Source organism: Myotis yumanensis, unplaced genomic scaffold (genome assembly GCF_028538775.1).
Source record: "Myotis yumanensis isolate MYYU_CA2020_CCGP unplaced genomic scaffold, mMyoYum1.0.hap1 SCAF_15, whole genome shotgun sequence".
NCBI lineage: Eukaryota > Metazoa > Chordata > Mammalia > Chiroptera > Vespertilionidae > Myotis > Myotis yumanensis.
In genome coordinates, this window is record NW_027223766.1 from 9,710,935 (window position 1) to 9,728,881 (window position 17,947).

Here is a 17,947-nt window from a genome sequence, read left to right on the forward strand (position 1 = left end):
GCTTCGTCACCTCACGCTTTGCTTACTGTCCTGATGGGAAATGCTTGCAGCTGGAGTATTTCGATGTGTTTCCATTTCCAATATCTCTTGAAAGGCATCACTGAGTTCAAACTACAAAAAAGACAGTCTGAGGTAGGAGAGCTAGAAGGGCCTGGCACCTCCCAGCCTGCACCATTGGAACAGCTTACCCCTCCGGCGGTGCACAGACAGGACAAGCTGTAGTTTATCAAAGTTTTATTCAAATTATAAAATGCTTAAAAATAAACAATATAATTTCCTTGACTTTTTATTGTAACATAGAAAAATGATTTCAATTGCATTTAAAATCTTCAAGTTTTACCCCAAACAAAGTGTGCGATGCAGCCAGTCAAAGCGCTGTGACCAGCGCGCTCTCTACAGATGGCTGGGGCAGGAGGTAGGCTGCGGGCGTGGCTGCGGGCAGGTGGCTTTTCCTACTCGGAGTGACGGTGTCTTTTCTTGTTGTGGCTCTCAATCGCCCTTCTCAGTGCTTCGTCCTGGACCAGATCACACATCCTCACATCCGCGTGGCCACAGCCAATTTTAGGGCAACTGGGAGAGATTAGAAAATGAGGTCAGGCCACTGAATGCCTTCTGCATGAACTTCTCTCGCTCACACATACTTAAACGAGGGCATTTTACCCCAAAGAAGCACGTCTTAAAAATCAGGTGTGATGGACACGCATTAGAGTATGAACGGATGCCCACCTGTGCCAGGCCCCGTCCCGTGCTGGGGGCACAGGCTACGCCCATCCAGTGCCCACTCCCCGGCTCTTGTTTTCCAATGGGGGACACAGGTGGTCACAAAGTCACCACCTAGAGGCAGACTGGAAGTTCAGTTTGCATTAAGTGCTACGAAGGCAAGGAAGCGGTCAAGGCAGGGAGAGGCTGTCCCTCGGGGGTCAGCCACGCCTCGCAGGTCTCGTCCAGAACAGGTGCCCGTGTGGGCCGGGCTGGAGCAGCAGCAGGTGTAGGGGCCCAGGAAGCGGCAGCTGGTGGCCTGGAGGAAGAGCGAGCTCAGCAGGAGGGAGGGCCCTTGGAGAGGAGGGCGGAGGCGGAGCAGGGCGATTTTGTTTTTGAACATGAAGAGAAGCAGTGGAGGGTTTGAACAAGGAGGGCTGTGATTAGAAAACAGGGCTCTGGCTGCTGAGTGGAGGACAAAGGCGGAGTGGATGCAGGGACACTGGGGACCCGCAGGGATCCAGGAGGGAGGGTGGTGTGGATGAGGGGGAGCAGAGAGGAGCCTCAGGACAGAGCTGCCAGTAGAACCCCTAGGACTGGCTGACGGAGCGGCGGGAACAGAGAAGAGCTTCATTCCGAGTTTGGCAGAGCCGATAGGCAACTGGTTGGTGGTGCCTCATCTCCGAGGGGAACAACAGCAAACCAGGTTGGGGGGGGATTCAGGAGTCCCAGGAGGTGTGTGTTCCCTCTGAACTGCCCTCCCCTGGAGAGAGACTGAGTGGGCCGATGGGGACTTCAGCTGTGGCCGAGGACATCGGCGCGTGACTCATCCTCGTGGGGGTGGGGAGCTCATGGCTCTGTGGACGGTCTCCTCTGAAGGCAGTGGCTGGATGAAGTCACCTAATTTCTTCTCAACAGGAGCCAGACTGTGTGGAGTGAAGTGCCCAGTGTTTGGAGTCAAGCTGACCTAGTCTGGATCCTGTCTGTGCCGCCCACTCACGCGACCCTCCTGAGCCTCTGCTGCCGGGAGTGAGGATGGGGCTGCAGGCAGCGCCCTGCTCGGACTCGCCGGCTCCCTTCATGACCTCCCATGACTCTCGTTTGCTCCTTGGTGACCGTTCTTCTAGCACATTTTAAAGCTGATGGTCTCTGTACATCTTTATACATCAACACACATGCACACTTTCATGCATGCAACGGCCCTTCTGTGTGGCTGGTCCTGGGCTAGGGCCTGGGCGTCCAAGTGTGAATTACAAATATAGGTTCCTGCCCACACACAGCCCCGCCTAGTGACCCGAGACAGCTCACCAAACAGCACAGGTGGAGTGAGATCAAAGATAACAAGTACGAAATGAGATAAAAATAACAAATACAAGACAAAAGACGTAACCCAGAGGGGGAGACGGCTGACCACGGAGCTCTGATTTGTCCAGCAGCGGGAAGCCCACAGCTCACCCTGCAAGACACCCTCTTGGTCTCTGGGCCAAGGCGACTTTAGAGCAGAGACATCAGTCACTGAGGTGAATCTGCGCTGTGAGCAGTCGGTTTTAAAAATGCTAAAAGGTGCCCTGGATAGTCAGGTGAAGGTGCCCTGTGTGGTCAGGTGAAGGTGCCCTGGGTGGTCAGGTGAAGGTGCCCTGGGTGGTCAGGTGAAGGTGCCCTGGATGGTCAGGTGAAGGTGCCCTGGGTGGTCAGGTGAAGGTGCCCTGTGTGGTCAGGTGAAGGTGCCCTGTGTGGTCAGGTGAAGGTGCGCTGGGTGGTCAGGTGAAGGTGCCCTGTGTGGTCAGGTGAAGGTGCCCTGTGTGGTCAGGTGAAGGTGCGCTGGGTGGTCAGGTGAAGGTGCCCTGGGTGGTCAGGTGAAGGTGCGCTGGGTGGTCAGGTGAAGGTGCCCGGGTGGTCAGGTGAAGGTGCGCTGGGTGGTCAGGTGAAGGTGCCCTGGGTGATCAGGTGAAGGTGCCCGAGTGGTCAGGTGAAGGTGCCCTGGATGGTCAGGTGAAGGTGCCCTGGGTGGTCAGGTGAAGGTGCCCTGTGTGGTCAGGTGAAGGTGCCCTGGGTGGTCAGGTGAAGGTGCCCTGGGTGGTCAGGTGAAGGTGCCCTGGATGGTCAGGTCCTTGTGTTAAATGTGAGTCTAGAAAGGCGCCCATGGGAAGGAGATCAGGAACCAGGCCAGGTTCGCCTCATTCTGATGACTGAACTTTGGGTGAGGGTAGGGATTGGGTGCCTGGAAATGCCTGACACTCGATCCAAACCCCCTGGTGCTGCCACGTGAATGTTTTCTCTAAGGAAGTAAGTAAACAGCTGCAACTATGAAAAGGACATGGATACTTTTCTGACTTCAGAAAAGGCATTTTCATCGTTCAAATTCTGGGACATGGAAATGCAACTCGAAGCAGGTGGCCGGGAGGACTGTGGGGCGACCCTCACTCAGTGTTTTCCCACCACGAGCATCCTCTCTGCCGCCAGCCGTGGTCTCGCCCCTCCGCAGAACAAAGGCTCTCACACCGCCGGCCAGACAGTGAATAAGCGGTGGACAGGGAAGTGGAGAGTGAGGTGGAGGACTTCCTGATGACATCAGCGGTTTCAGTCAGAGATGAGAGCATTTGGAGAATGTTTGCCGGGATTAGCCACACCGCTCAGCTGCAGAGCAGCAGGCACACTCGCCCGGAGGGGACGGAGCCAGCGGGGCCTGTGTCAGACAGAGAGGCCTCAGCTCATTGAAGGGATCGACTCCGGGACAGAAGCATCGACCGAAACCCCTCTCAAGGGGAGCCCAGCAGCCGATGACACAAATAGGCTCAGGAGTGAAAGAGACCCGGTGCTCGCCTCCTGGCTGGACACTCTGGGCCAGTGACTCAATTCCTGTGCCTCAGTTTCTCCCTCTAGAAAGATGACGGTAGAGCATAGGGTTTTGTGAGAAATAAGTAGATGACACTGACAAGGGTCAAGGAACTCACTCAGGTGCTACAATGTGCGGTTCCTGCTCTAGTCCACAGCTCTGCACCTAAGAATCGTGTGGAGAAGAGCCAGCCCACCCACAACGCTGGGGCCACATGGACATGGTGCCACGGGAGCCTGGGGGAGGCGCCTTTTGTTCAGCAAGAATAAGGGTTCAGGGAAGGCTTCCTGGAGGAGGGGTCCCTGCAGGAGCTGGGGGAGAACCTGGCTTCTCACCCCATCTCAAGTAAACAAAGCTTTAAGATACAAAGGTTAGGACAAGGCCATGATGACATGATTCTGAATCTGGGCACTCCTCCAGGGAAACAACTCTACATAACAACTCTACACAACTCTACACAACATCCTGGTGAGCAAGTCGGGTGTGGCAGTGCCCAGTCTTAAGCTCTCCAGCTCTGGCGTCACTGCTGTGCAGGAGTCAGACCCACAGGCCTGGAAGGAGAGGCTGGGTCCTGACTCAGGTCACGGCCAGGGGAGAGCACTCCTGCGGCAGCGAGCCAGCGTGAGCGTCTGCTGAACAAAGGGTCTCAGGGTCTCAGGAGGCTGTGGGGAACCTTGGCCTCAGCATCAGCTCAAAAGGACAAGATTCTGATTCTTAGGAGCTCCTGGATTTTGGTCCCAAGAATTCCAAGGTTCAACCCAGCTCTAGAAAGTTCTAGAAGGAAGGTCTGTCGCCCCCTCTGGAAATCTGAGTGGGATGGATTCCTATCAGACCTAAACACAGAGGGCAACTGCATCCCACATCCCCTGAGTCTGAAACAACGTGAGGTAACACCAACGGGCTCCCTGTCCAGAACCAGACTGCTACTTGCTTAGGCTCTGTTGTCCAGGAAGAGCTTCCTCCTGGCTGCTCGCTTCGCCACTGTCGAGAAGGTTGTGGTCCAGAGCTAGGTTGCAACTCCCCACCATTTCCTTAATCCCGAATTCTGGGAGATGATATTTCCACCTTACACATGGAGAAATGGAGGCTCGGAGAGGTTGGCACAGGGACCACATGCACAGTGCTGGAGTTCTGCTGATCAACACCACAGTTCTGGTCAACTTTACTCTACATGCTCTTAGATGTGGCTTTGTTACTATAGTGCAGGTTCTTAAACAAAAAAGGAAAGAAATGATGGTGGAAAACTGGAAATGTCTTATTAATATAAAAATCGTTGCAGGGGTGGGGATAGGGTGGAGGGGGTCAGTAGGAAAAAAAAGGGGACATCTGTAATACTTTCAACATTAAATTAATAAAATTGTAAGACAGTTTTGTTAGTCAGATAAATAGGCTATTATGAGAGATATTCCAGGAAATCATTCTAACTGTATTTAGTTAGGGCCGACGTCTCACCAGTCTTACTCTGACTCAAACCAAGGGAGAGGTCCTGCCAGAGACTAGGGCAGGGACAGTAACATTTAGTCAGTGCTCAGCAACACAGTGTACCTGGAACTCCAGCCTCACAAACACAATCAGACATCAAGGAGGAAGAACGGAGACTTCTCAAATGCATGTGTCACAGACATTTAAACAAAGGGACCTGGAGCTGCTCATCATGCCGGCGTGCATCAGGGAAGTGACACAGCTCCATGCTTCATCAGGAGCCTCTGAGGTGGACTGTGCAGAGGCCCTGAATTCCATCTCCTGCCAAGTGCCCCTTGTCTTCAGGCCCCGCCCACTCCCCCACACTCTTTTCTCCCTGTGTGCTCCTGATGATGTCTTAGACGGCTCCACGGGTCCTCCTCCTCTGGCTGCCCTTTCACCGCTGAGTGTCCACCATAGGCCCAGGGCCAGGTGCTGAGGGCAGCGGGGCGCAGAGCAGAGCCTAGCCAGGTCCTGTCCCTGCTGGCTCTCAGTGGTGGTCACGTCCAGTGCAGAGCTGCGTCTGGGCTGGCAGGTAAGTGGGGTTGACTCCTCTGTGCTGACAACCTCACAATCAACGTCTCCAGCTCAGAGCTCTCTCCCAAGTTCAAAAAAATCTAAGATACTTCCAAATGGCTGTATCGCTGCGACCTCAAACTCCACGTGACTTAGATGTGTTCCGCTTCTAGGCCCTCTCGGTTGTCTAACATGTCCGTCCTTCTAGACACCGTTTATAAATTCCAGTCTCCCTTCACTTCTCTTCAACGTTCAGTTACCAAATCTGACAGTTTTCCTCTGAAATCACTCTCATCTTCATTCCCCTTTCAGATCCTATCTCGCCTCAATCCAAGCTCTTATTATTTATAACTCAATATACTGCAAAAACATCCTAATGCTTTTAATACACACACACACACACACACACACACACACACACACACACACACATGGACTTCAGAGAGGAAGGGAGATAGAAACATCAGTGATGAGAGAGAATCATTGACTGGCTGCTTCCTGGACGCCCCACACTGGGGATCGAGCCCGCAACCCAGGCACGTGCCCTGACTGGGAATCGAACTGCGACCTCCTGGTTCGTGGGTGGTGCTCAACCACTGAGGCGCACTGGCCAGGCTCCTCATGCCTTTTTAATCCATCCTGTGAACTGCTGTTGGAGTAACTTCTTAAACTCCAGGGTGGCCTACCTTACTCCCTCCAAATAATGTCCTCTCATGTCTATAGAATAATAGTGGCAAAAAAATGACGACCATGATGATGATGGGATGACGTGTGCTGAGTCTTACCATGTGCCAGGCACTTTAAACGCTTTATATATATCTTATTCAAATTTAAGACATACTAATCAGGCAATTACAACTATTAGCATCAATTCATAGATGAGAAAACTAACAAAATCATGACCTTTAACGCCCTCTATACTGAGCCTTTACACCACTCCTCTATTGCTCTTATCCATTATCCTTCTATTCTCTCTCCAATACACACTCCCTGAAACAGTCCCTACTATCCACCAAGCGATCAGGCTCTGAGTGGGGTGAGCCCCTCGCTCAGAATGGTTTTTCTTTGCCGTTCCGAAATCTTTCTCATTTTTCAGGGCCCAGGAAAAACGTTACCCTCGCTGTCAATCTCGCAGACTTCTTCCACTTGGATGTAATTGTTGTTATTAAGCTATGAGAATCCGAAGAGTTTGCAGAATCTGAACCCAAGTTATAGAAATATGAGAAATTTATTTTTTCCTAAATGGCAAGTATCACACAAGAGCTTCCAAATATGCACAATTCAAAAAAGGCCGAGGGCATGAGAAAGCCAAAGTGTGCAATTAAGAAGATCCACTTAAATGTGAAGCCGGTTCTAGACGTACCCGCCCCCCGGTCCTCCCCCTCCCCCTGGGACTATGAGAACGTGCTTTGTACCAGTGGCTGCCCTTTGCAAATCTGACTCCTGGAGAATATTCCAAACTAAGAAAGAAGAGCTGGAAACAGAACTCTGGGAACACCTCTTCTTAGCAATTATGTTAAAAAATGGACACTTTGCAGAGAATGAAGAGAGGAAAGAGTTCATAGAAAAGAAAGGCGAGAAGTTCAGAAACAAAGGATATTCGCAGGGTGGAACGGAAGGTTTCACTAGGGAAATACAACAGCACAACTGTAAGGTGAAAGCTCAAAGCAGATAAGAATGCACTCAACTGTCTCCATTTTGCAACCAGTAGGCCGGCCTCCTAGAATAAATAGGGTCAATCACTTGACTGAATGACCATCGAGATAGCTGCCATCTCCAACGCCCTCTCTCTAAGCCCACACCCGTGAGGGGTGGTGGGGATTCCAATCCCAGGTCCGGACCCGCACATTTCTGGGCCCTGAGAAGCGAGCCCACATCCAAGGACTGTTATCACAAGTCCACCGAGAGCTGGCCACACCTGCCATTCCATTCCTGGTGACAATGCCAAGTCTGTGATAAGAGTGTAACACCTCCCCAAGTCAGCCTCCGGGAGCCCAGCTGTGTCCTCTGTGGTCATGGGAGGCAAGGGGGTGGGGTGCGTTTGAGAAGGAGGTAGAAATATCCATATGAAAGAGCCTTCAAACATTCCAATTTCAAAGTAATAACTTCTCATTGACCACCTATCCACACATTTACTTAAACCTTTGGGGAAGTTACTGAAGTAATTAAAGATATGAAAGATTGTTCGTCTTTCTCTTAGTATCACAGTTCTTTCATTTGTTTTCAGGCTATAGCACAAATTCACCAAACTCCTGTTACTTAATGATGACAATCCAATCCAACTCCTTTGTCTCCGACTTTAGAAACGTGTGGCTGGCGTTCCCTGGCTCTTCCCGAGGAGGTTACTACCCTTTTCCTCCTGGATTGTTTTCCCAGAAAGCCAGCCCCCATGTTTACGCCATCTGGGAGGCGGCTTACTTGAGGGTAAAACACCTTTTCCCGTGGCGTGAACTCAGCGCCTCCGCCAGCCCAGCCCTAGGAAGGCCCCACTTCCCTTCCGGGACCAACTCACCAGGCCTTTTTCTTCCGCCGGTGCTTGGACTCGATCATTCGAACAATGGCTTCCTCTTCGTAGGTGTGGCCGCACACTTTATTTTTCACTGGCTTCTTCATTTCCAACTGCAATCAAGGAGACATCAGGCTTTCAGGAATGCTAATGACCAACTTCCAGTAACTTCTCCAAGTCACTGATTACTTGGCACTGTTTTTTCCTAGTTGGGCTTTCTATGTTTAACCTCCCAATCTCAAGGCTTAATTAGGACCGAGGGCCACAGAAGAAATAGCAGGGAGACTAGTGGTAACAATGTCACTGGCCTGTGGGCCAGTAATTTACTCCCAAATGGTATGACTGATTGAAAAGTCTTTCCAGCCCACGGACCTCCCGTGTATATATACTCTCTGATCCCCATCACTCCTCTTTCCTCCCTTCTTAACCGTGGACATGAAACCCAGTCAGCAAGCAAACAGGAGCCCCTGGCCTCTGTGAAGAGACCTGCTCTGGTTTCAGGGGAGGAAGGAGGACACGGTACCTGTGTGATGGGGCAGATGAAGTTGGTCTGACTCTGGGTCACAATCATATCTTCGTCAACCCCCTCTGGTCCATCAGCCTCTCTGTCCGCTTGAAGACCGTCTACAAGAAAAAGGGAAGTGGCTGAGCCTCCGGGTCCACCATGACAAGGGCAGGAAGGAGTGGAAGGAACGGGCAATAGTCGCTCAGGGTCTACTCGGTGCCAGCCCCTGTGCGGGGCACTTGGATGCCTATTAACCCTCCTGCCCATTTTTGACGAGGAGACCGAGACAGAGCAGTAAACCACTTTTTCCAAGTTACAGAGGATCCTCTGTGGGCGTGCTGTCCAGTAACCAGGAGTGCGGCTTTGGTGTCCCACGGACCTGGTTATCTCTCTCACGCCCAGCTGCGAGGTCTTGGCCAGCCAGGCCTTTCTTAAAGCTCCACTTGACAGCTTTGTTGCAAAAATGAAGAGATAGAGAATGTGGTGCGCTTCGCACTGCCCCAGGCACGAGGACGCATTCACTAAACGCAATGACTGTTAGGTGGTGCAGGGGTTCTTTAACTTGTTGGTCTTAGAACCCCTTTATTCTGTTAGATGTTATTGAGGGACAGGAAAGGGGACAGACAGGAGAGGAGGAGAGTCAGGAGCAGAGCGGAGCATTCTCTCGGGTGGCTCTCCAAGCCGCCTCCTGTGGCGGCCACTGCCCATCTCTGCGTGTGTGTTTGACCGTCTGCGAGAGAGTGACCCCTGTCCACGCCTCGCAGGGCTTGTTCTGAACCAGTGGCTGGTTTCCGACTGCATGTGTTACACTGTGGACTTCACCGGAAAGTCTGTTAGATGAGTTACAGAGCTCAGCCAGCGTGAACGACTGTGGGTTTGTTTTTTATTTTCTATTTTTAAATTTCAAAACGTAGAGGAAGCAAGAAAGCACAAGTCAAATGCACTGCCAACCACGAGGGAAGGCGGAGTGGGGAACTGGCACCGTAGGTGGCTACCAACATGAGTGATCACGGAAGGAGGTCTGACGGCGTAAGCCGAGGAAGAATGCCAGCGGTGAGTAAGAGCCCACAGACCAGCAGTCTAAAAGGAGAAAGGTTCTCCGAAGCTAAACTTCTCTCCAGATAGAACATTCCCTCACCCGAAACCTGTATTTATAGAAAGTGATATTGACGCTGGGATTCTACAATGTGCTAACAAAAGGTCACGTCTGGCAATAAATGTCACTTACACGAGTTTAGCTGACCAGAAGACACAACTTTTTGATAAGCCCAGTATTAGAAAATTGGAGGGAAAAATATAGATCAAATCAGGCAGGGATTTAGTCAAGTGATGCCTGGCTCTATCTTCTTGGCCTGGTTCATTTGAATACTAAAACCAGGGGGCCACCCCTCACTCCCCCAAGTTGTTTGTTATTAAAGAGATCTCAAACTTTTTTCTGATTATAAAGAGAAAAACAAGAACACTGGTCCTGTTGTTTGCCACAAACATATTGGAGGCATGCTGTTGGTCTGTGCCAGCTGCCGACTTCTGAGCAGTGGGGCAGAGCTCGGCTGCACCCTCCCATCCAAGCCTGGGCCCCGGCCCCAGCGAGGTGCCGAGGTTGGAGGTCTGGGCAGGAGCTGGCATTTACAGAGGACCCATGAGAAATGCCAGTGGCTTTCCTGTGATTCATTTGATGTCCTAAAGTGAGCACTACAGGGGAGAAGCCAGGGGAATGCTTGAAGCAGTGTGAACAGTTCAGGATTCCAAAATGCCATGAACATTCCCCAGTGATGTGACCTGGGGGAGGGAGGTGAAGGCGTTTATTGGATCCCAAGATGTAGGCTCACGGTTAGTCAGTTATGACTGTTACTGAGGAGCTAAGAAGGGCTGCCCTCAGCCTTTCTCACTCAGTCATCATCTTCCTCATGGCTCAAACCAAAGCCTTTGCAATTATTCTTGATTATTCCTTTTCCTTCATTCCTCTCATCCAAAACATCAGCGAGTTCTGTGGACAGTTTCTGAGCTACATTCCGTAATCCGGATCTAGATTCTTGATTTCCACTCCATCTTAGAACAAACTACTGCGGCCTGCTGCCCGGACCTGTGCAGCAGCCTTCGGGCGAGACTCGGTGCACACTCTTCACAGTGGCCCACGCAGCCCACCTCTCTGACCATCTCCCTCTCACTCCCCAGGCCCAAGCAATGTAACCTCTTACAGAGGCTTCTCTGGCGCCTCAGCCTAAGAAGCCACCTAGGCATTCCCCATGACATTCCTTTGTGACACTACCCATAGCATTTATCTGTGAGCTGTTCTTTTTATTTTTTAAATAACTTTTTATTGATTCCAGAAAGGGAGAGGAAGAGAGAGAGAGAGAAACATCAATAATAGAGAATCATTGATCGGCTGCCTCCTGCATGCCCCACACCGGGGGTTGAGCCCACAACCCGGGCATGTGCTCTGACCAGGAATCGAACCATGACCTCCTGGTTCATAGGTCCATGCTCAATCACTGAGCCATGCTGGCCGGGCTGTGAGTTATGTTTTTGTCTGTCTCCTTCCCTTTTCCCCTCCCCTCCCTTGGTCTCCCTCTGGGGTCTTTGTTGTCTTGTTCACTGATGTTTCCTGGAGTCTAAAATATCTTTGGCATATAGTAATAGGTGTTCAGTAAACATCTGATTTAGTAAAGGGTTTTATCTAACAAGGCAGGAGTGGGCATATTTTTCATAAGGATATACTTAACATAGTTGACAGATGTGGCAACCACAAACACACACACCCTCACACAACAATGATTTTATAGGTTTTAGGCAAATGACAGAGAATTTCACCCCAGGTTGGGGTGCAGCCCTGGACCCTGAATTACATGTCAAAGGCAGGAAGTAAATATAAGGTTTACAATTACAGTAGGCCATGTGGTAATTACAAAGGAGACTCTAGACATGGTCTTGTGGTCAGAAAATACACTTGGTCCTGGCCACACACAGCCTAGTATTAGTCACTTGTCTGTCTTCAGGCCTCCCGACTTTGGCCACCGTCAGACAGCTTCATGTCAGCTAGGAACACAAGCTGATTGCTGTGTGCTTTTTCAATGAAGCCTGGACGTTTTTCTAAAAGCACTTTTCTCTTGGGGTTAGTAGCACATAAAGAAAATACTTTATAAATATTGTTGCCTGCTTGAGATGCTTCCTGGGCTGTCCAGACTCTTGGGCTGGCACTATTCCAGGGCAGCCTATTTGGAGGGGCTGAGCTGTACACGGAAGGTTTGGGGGCCCCCCTAATGTGCAAAAGAACATGGATTCCAAGTTTGAAACTCTCTCGTTATAGTATCTGCACATGTGTCTGCGCCAGTTGCTGACTTGTTTCTCCTCCCCAGGAACCTACAGCTGGGCTACCTGTTAACCTGGACATATCTCAGACTCCAAGTGGGAAAAGAAGTACAGGTGTGTGTGTGTGTGTGTGTGTGTGTGTGTGTGTGTGGCTTTGAGGTCTCTCTATGGCACTGCTGGGTGTCCAGCTTTGCATCATGGTTTCTTCCTGAGACTGGTGGCCCGGCCTGGCCTGAATGCTAGCTGTTTGGTGGGCCAAGTTGCCATTGAGGGAACTGAATCCTATTTCCAATACTCTCTGGCACCCAGGCCTCTGCTGTGTGTGAATGGCTTCTGCAGAATTAAGATGCAGGTCATGTACAGAGAGGACCTACAGAACTAAATTTCCTAGATGTTACAGCCTTCATAGGACAGCATCATTGCAGAAATCAAGTTTCAACAAAGATGTTCAAGAACAGACTGAGTTATTACAATTCAATCAGAACAACGGCTAGAAGATAGGGTCCAATAAATGTTACTTACAATATATATTCTATTAGAATCAATGTTATATACTGATAAAATTGTTATTGCTATTATTATTATTATTATTATTATTATTATTATTATTTTTACCACTATGTGCCCGAAGCACTATGCCTAGTATTGGCAAAAAACAGTCCTTGCCCTCAGGGAGCTCAGCCACGTAGGACGGAGGGGCAGGCTGTGTTAGAGCCCATGTTCCAGATTGCTGTGATCCTCACTGCTGCACGGTCCTTCCCTCTTCTTATCACACCTCTCCCGAGAGCCTGGCTTAGTCATGTCATGCACACTGTCTTGTGAGGGCTCTGCATACACAAGATACTATGGAAAGACCCTCCCAGGAAAGGACAGTGTTGGCCTCTTTGAAGAGCTGATATCTGAACTGCATCATAAAGAAGGGCCTTTCAACCTACATTTCCTGATGCAGCTCTGCTACCGCCTTAAATGTGAGCATTTCAGTCTTAGCCACCTGAGGTCAACATTCTGATCAATGTCCCTCCTCTTCTCTTGGTTATAAGCTATTCTCATCCCAGATTGTATGTATTTGGAGACGATATCTCTACCCAATCCCTAAAGCCAGTCTCCCTTTTTAGAAATCTCACAGCAACTACTGCCTATACCATATTTTTTTAGCTTTTACTTCCTCATTATCCAATTGTTGCATGTGGATGGAGCTTCCTTTCCAGGTAGACCAAAAGCTCTTTGAGGACAAGCACTGAGTGTGTAGCGGTCAAACCAACTCAACTCAGGTTGCATTGTTGAACATCTGCTCTGTGCCGAACACTATGCAAGTGCCAGGCGTGGATACAAAGAGGACTAAGATTGGGTCTGGCAGAGGAGACACATAGAAACATTTATATTCAGTGCGATGAGTGAAATAATACATGTGCTGTGTACAAAGTATGAAAGTAACCCAGAGGATCTCTGTGGGTGGGGTGAGGAGTCCAGGTGAATCTCCTGCAGAAAGTGATGACTAAGCCAGGCTCTCCAGGAGGTGTGATAAGAAGAGGGAAGGGCATTCAGGCAGTTGTACAGTATTCAGGAACCTGGGCTCTAGAAACTGCCTGCCTGGGTTGGAATCCTGGCTCCATCACTTTTTCAGCTTGGGTAAGTTACATTATCTTTCTTTGTCTCAATCTTCTCAGATGTAAAATGGAGCTAATAATTGTACCTACTTCATAGAGTTGTATAAGAATTAAATGAGTTAATGTGTGAAAGGTCTTAAAATAGTGCGATAAAAAAAAATGGTATGATTTTTAACATTATTACTCAGAATACCCACAGACCTAGCTAGCATGTAGTGGGCACATGCAATATGTACGCTCAATTCAATAAAAATGATACGCAATGGGATCACCCAGAGAAAAGACAAGATGGTCCCACCCAGGATTCTAAATGGGATGAGCTCTTTCATGCCCCAGGCGCAGTGAGGCCCAAGCTAGCTCAGTTGTGTTTAGCTGACACAGTGCTATGAACATTTTCAATTTCTGGCCGCTTTCACTTCCATGGCTCTTTCGACACACTCTACTAAAGATACTGAAAGCACACTGAATGAAGAATTTCAAAATATTTCCTCCAAATGAGCTGACAATCATAATAAGATGTACCCGTTCACATTATCATGAACTCACTAATTTACCTACTGTTGTTTTAGGCATGTGCTTCGTCCTCAACTGACATCATGTAATAATTTGCTTCCACTTACTTAAATACTGTCATATCTGTCATATGCCAAAATATGCAGGCTTTAAAATAAGTAAAACCCAGTGTATTCTACTAGTGGGACAATAACCAATCAGTTTTTTATAGTCATACAATATCCATCTCAAGCCAACAAATACTGAAAATATCCCCAAATTCAGTACATGCGTTTAAGACTACTTGTAAGAGAAGACTTAATGACCATCTCTAGATTACCAAGCAAAAGCAGGAAATCTAATGCACACATTCTGTTTCTTTATTCTGCAATTAACTAGAAAACCACATGATAGGAAAGCTGCAGAGCCCACACAGAGAAGGTCCACAACTCGCAATTATTTAGATCCCCAGTAGAGTATGAAGCAAGCAAAGATCGGAAGATGAGAAACGCCAATTGAGCTAATGGTACGTTTTATTTTTGAGGGTTGTAGATGCCACCCGTCCAGGTAGCTAAGACATGCAATCTCTATCTTTAAACTGTCTTCACTCTGTCTCCTCCTCTTCATTCTCTCTGCTGCCCTCACCCAAGTCCCCAGAACTGCCTATTTAGAATATTGCAAAAGGTTCTTTACTCATCTCTCTGTCTGAGTCTCTCCCCAATCTATTCTCTCTATTACAACTAGCCATCTTTCTAAAACCACGGCCTCCTAAGCATGACAACAAGACTTCAGTAGGTGGCTCAGAGCATCTTCATCTCCTACTGCTCCCCACCTCACCCCATCTCCTATGTCCACCTGAACTAATTACACTGGCCACGCTCTTGTGCACTCTGCTGGCCTTGCACCTAGCAATCTCTGACCACCCTTCCAGACTCAGAATTTCCTCTATGAAATCCCAAAGCAGAGGTGAGTCCTCCTTTGCCTCCAGCCTATCTTTTGCATGTGCTCTAATCATATGTTTAATTCTCCATTTTCCCTGTCACACTGTGAATTCCTTAAGGGAAGGAACTCCATCTTACTTATCTTCAGATTCTCAGTGAGCCAGGCAAGGTGCAAGAACTTAGTAAATGTTCACTGAGTGATGGTTGCGGAAACAAGAGAATGCTTTGAATAGTGCTATCTATAAGGCGACTGTAATAATATGATGAAGACAGAGAGGGCTGTTTTGAAGGCAAGTCTTTAGAATAAGCAGCTTGGCCCTTGATCTAATTACTAATTTTACAGAAAGGGAGTCATAACACACTGCGGAGGTCATTCTGCTCTACATTCTCTGCTCCACTTCTGTGTGAAAGCAAATCACCAAATGGCAAGATGATAGAGGTCATATTCCAAGAAACAAACTATACCACTATGTCTTTAGATCATTTCTAATTCTATTTCTTTGTCCCAAACCACCCACGTTCATAGGAAAGTACAATAATAATCAGTTATCAGCCCAGCCGGCGTGGCTCAGTGGTTAAGCATTGACCTATGAACCAGGAGATCACAGTTTGACTCCAGGTCAGGGCACATGCCTGGGTTGTGGGCTCGATCGCCAGTGTGGGGTGTGCAGGAGACAGCCAATTGATGATTCTCTCTCATCACTGATGTTTCTATCTCTCTCTGCCGCGCCCTTCCTCTCTAAAATCAATAAAAATATATATATTTTTAAAATCAGTTATAAAAAATGTGTGAATGACTTCAAGTTTACTGAGTTTACCCAGGAGGGCAGAGAGTACACACAGTGATATTCAAGAACAGCAGTTTTTATAACAGGAACACTGGGGAGACCCAGGTATCTGACAGACTGAGGACTTAAGGGAACTGTGGCATCACCACTCACAACAACTGATAGTTATTGAAAATAATCTGTAACACTGGAGATGCTTATGTCATAACATGAGATGAAAAAATGAAATTTGAAACTATATGATTAATTCATCTTAACAATAGTATGTAGAAAAAAGGCTGGAAGAAAATCTGATAATCTAATGGAATACTGCAGTCCATGATGCCCAGGAGACATCATTAGTGTAGGTGTGAACTGGAGATGGAGAAATTAAGGAAAATTTCTAAGGTTTCTGAAAAGTAATTATTTAGCCTGGTAGGCATGGCTCAGTGGTTGAGCGTCCACCTATGAAACAGGAGGTCACGGTTCGATTCCCAGTCAGGGCATGTGCCTGGGTTGCTGGCTCGATCCCAGTGCGGGACGAGATTGGATCCCAGGAGGCAGCCAATCAATGATTCTCACTCATCATTGATGCTTCTCTCTCCCTCTCCCTTCCTCTCTGAAATCAATAAAAATGTATACATAAAAAAGAAAAGTAATTATTTAGCTTGCACATTTTACATCTAGTACTCTTCAGGAGACCAAGTAACACTTATGAGGTCAGCGGAGCCGACGGCAATGAGGATGGACGGACTTGTTTATTCACTTTGTCAAACTGAAACACATTATGAAATCAAGCCCAGAGACCATTTACTAAAAAAGGAACTTTAAAAATGATAATTGCTCAACTTGAAAACTGCAACGTTTCAATTTTGAGTCAAGAACAGGGGCTAATGACACTATTTCCATCCCTGATATTTTCTAGCTGTATCATCCGAATGACAGCTAAAAATATTTCAAACTTATCTGATCCACAACAAGGCAATACATCACAATTTAATTTATGTAATATCTTCTCTTCCATCTCCTCTGATGTCTGAGCTCCAGACACAACAATAGTGAAATACCTGTAGACAATGCGATACTTTAATAACAGAATAAAACTAGCACTAATATCATACTTGGTTCTGTAAGGCTTCTCAAAATGAATGATCAATTTAATTCTAAATGATAAATTTTCATCCTCAAAGGATGAAGAGCACCTGCAGGCATCCACTTTGGGATGAGGAGCGGTGAAGGGGAAGCACTTGTCCTGAGACTGTAATGCCCGACCCAGTCCCTTCCTCAGACCCCAGGTTTCATCAGTAGGTCACTCCCCAGGACTACGCAGCACGGCCGTTACAATATGCCACAGAACCCACGTATCCATTACACAGGCTTATTTCCCTGCCTGTAACAGAGTGTCAAGATTTACTTTGGGTCCACTTAACAATTCTTCTTTATGGTGGCACATGGTAGTCGTGTTAAAAAAAGGAGAACCAGTCCCAAAGTGCCATCAATATGGAAGAAATTTAAAACGGTCAAAGTGTGAGGGCCCAAATCTAGTGAGGCTCAACCATCCTGTCAGGAACTGTCAGCCACGCCACCCAAAACGTAGCTCAACCCCACCCTGTCACAGGCCCAGGGTCCATCTGGGTGGGCTGCTCCAAGAGGCAGGAGGCCACACACACTGTGCTGGCCCTGACCTCTGTTTTCAGGGTCTTGCCTGAAGTTAGCATAACAGAAAATATAACCCAAAACCCCTGCCTACTGGAAGGAAGAAGTAAAATGAGAGAGAAAGAGAGTGAGAGAGGGAGGGAAGGAGGGAGAGAAGGAGGGAGGGAGGGAGGGAGGGGGAGGGAGGGAGGAGGGAGGGGGAGAGGAGGAGGAGGAGGAGGAGGAGGAGGAGGAGGAGGAGGAGGAGGAGGAGGAGGAGAGCGGGAGAGAAAGAAGAAAGAAGCAAGAGGATGTGGAAGTCTCCAATCCCACAAGGAAAGGCACAGCCCTGGCCTCCACCCCTCCTTCCTCTCCCACCTCCCTCCTTCTCCACCTTCCATCCTCTTTAAAACTCCCCACATGCAAAGAAGACACATGACTTCAAAACCGGGATCAGCTTAGGCCACAGCTCTTGTGGATGTGTACACTAGATCTGAGTCATTTGTTCACTGTGTAAACATGAAGAAATCACACTTCTAAAACTTCCTCCTTCAGACGTTACAGCCCTTGACAATGTGCTTAGCATGAAACATCTACTCTTTTCCTTATCCACACCCAAGTCATCAAGAGGGACGATTTCCTTTCTCACCAAAAGCTCAGATTCCAGGGCAGG

The 17,947-nt window shown here is 48.4% G+C and overlaps 1 protein-coding gene across 2 annotated transcripts in view; it reads right to left on the reverse strand.

Annotated features, from left to right (window-relative positions):
* Positions 1 to 227: 227 nt before the first annotated feature.
* Positions 228 to 17,947, reverse strand: part of NSMCE2 (NSE2 (MMS21) homolog, SMC5-SMC6 complex SUMO ligase) — a 225,813-nt gene continuing 208,093 nt past the window's right edge. For both annotated transcript variants that reach the window (XM_070392736.1, XM_070392737.1), the window contains exons 5-7: positions 8,542 to 8,642; positions 8,025 to 8,131; positions 228 to 570 (exon numbers count right to left, since the gene is read on the reverse strand). In XM_070392736.1, coding sequence (XP_070248837.1) covers positions 453 to 570; positions 8,025 to 8,131; positions 8,542 to 8,642 — 326 coding nt within the window. In that variant the 3' untranslated portion in view covers positions 228 to 452. The remainder of the gene's footprint in view (positions 571 to 8,024; positions 8,132 to 8,541; positions 8,643 to 17,947) is intronic.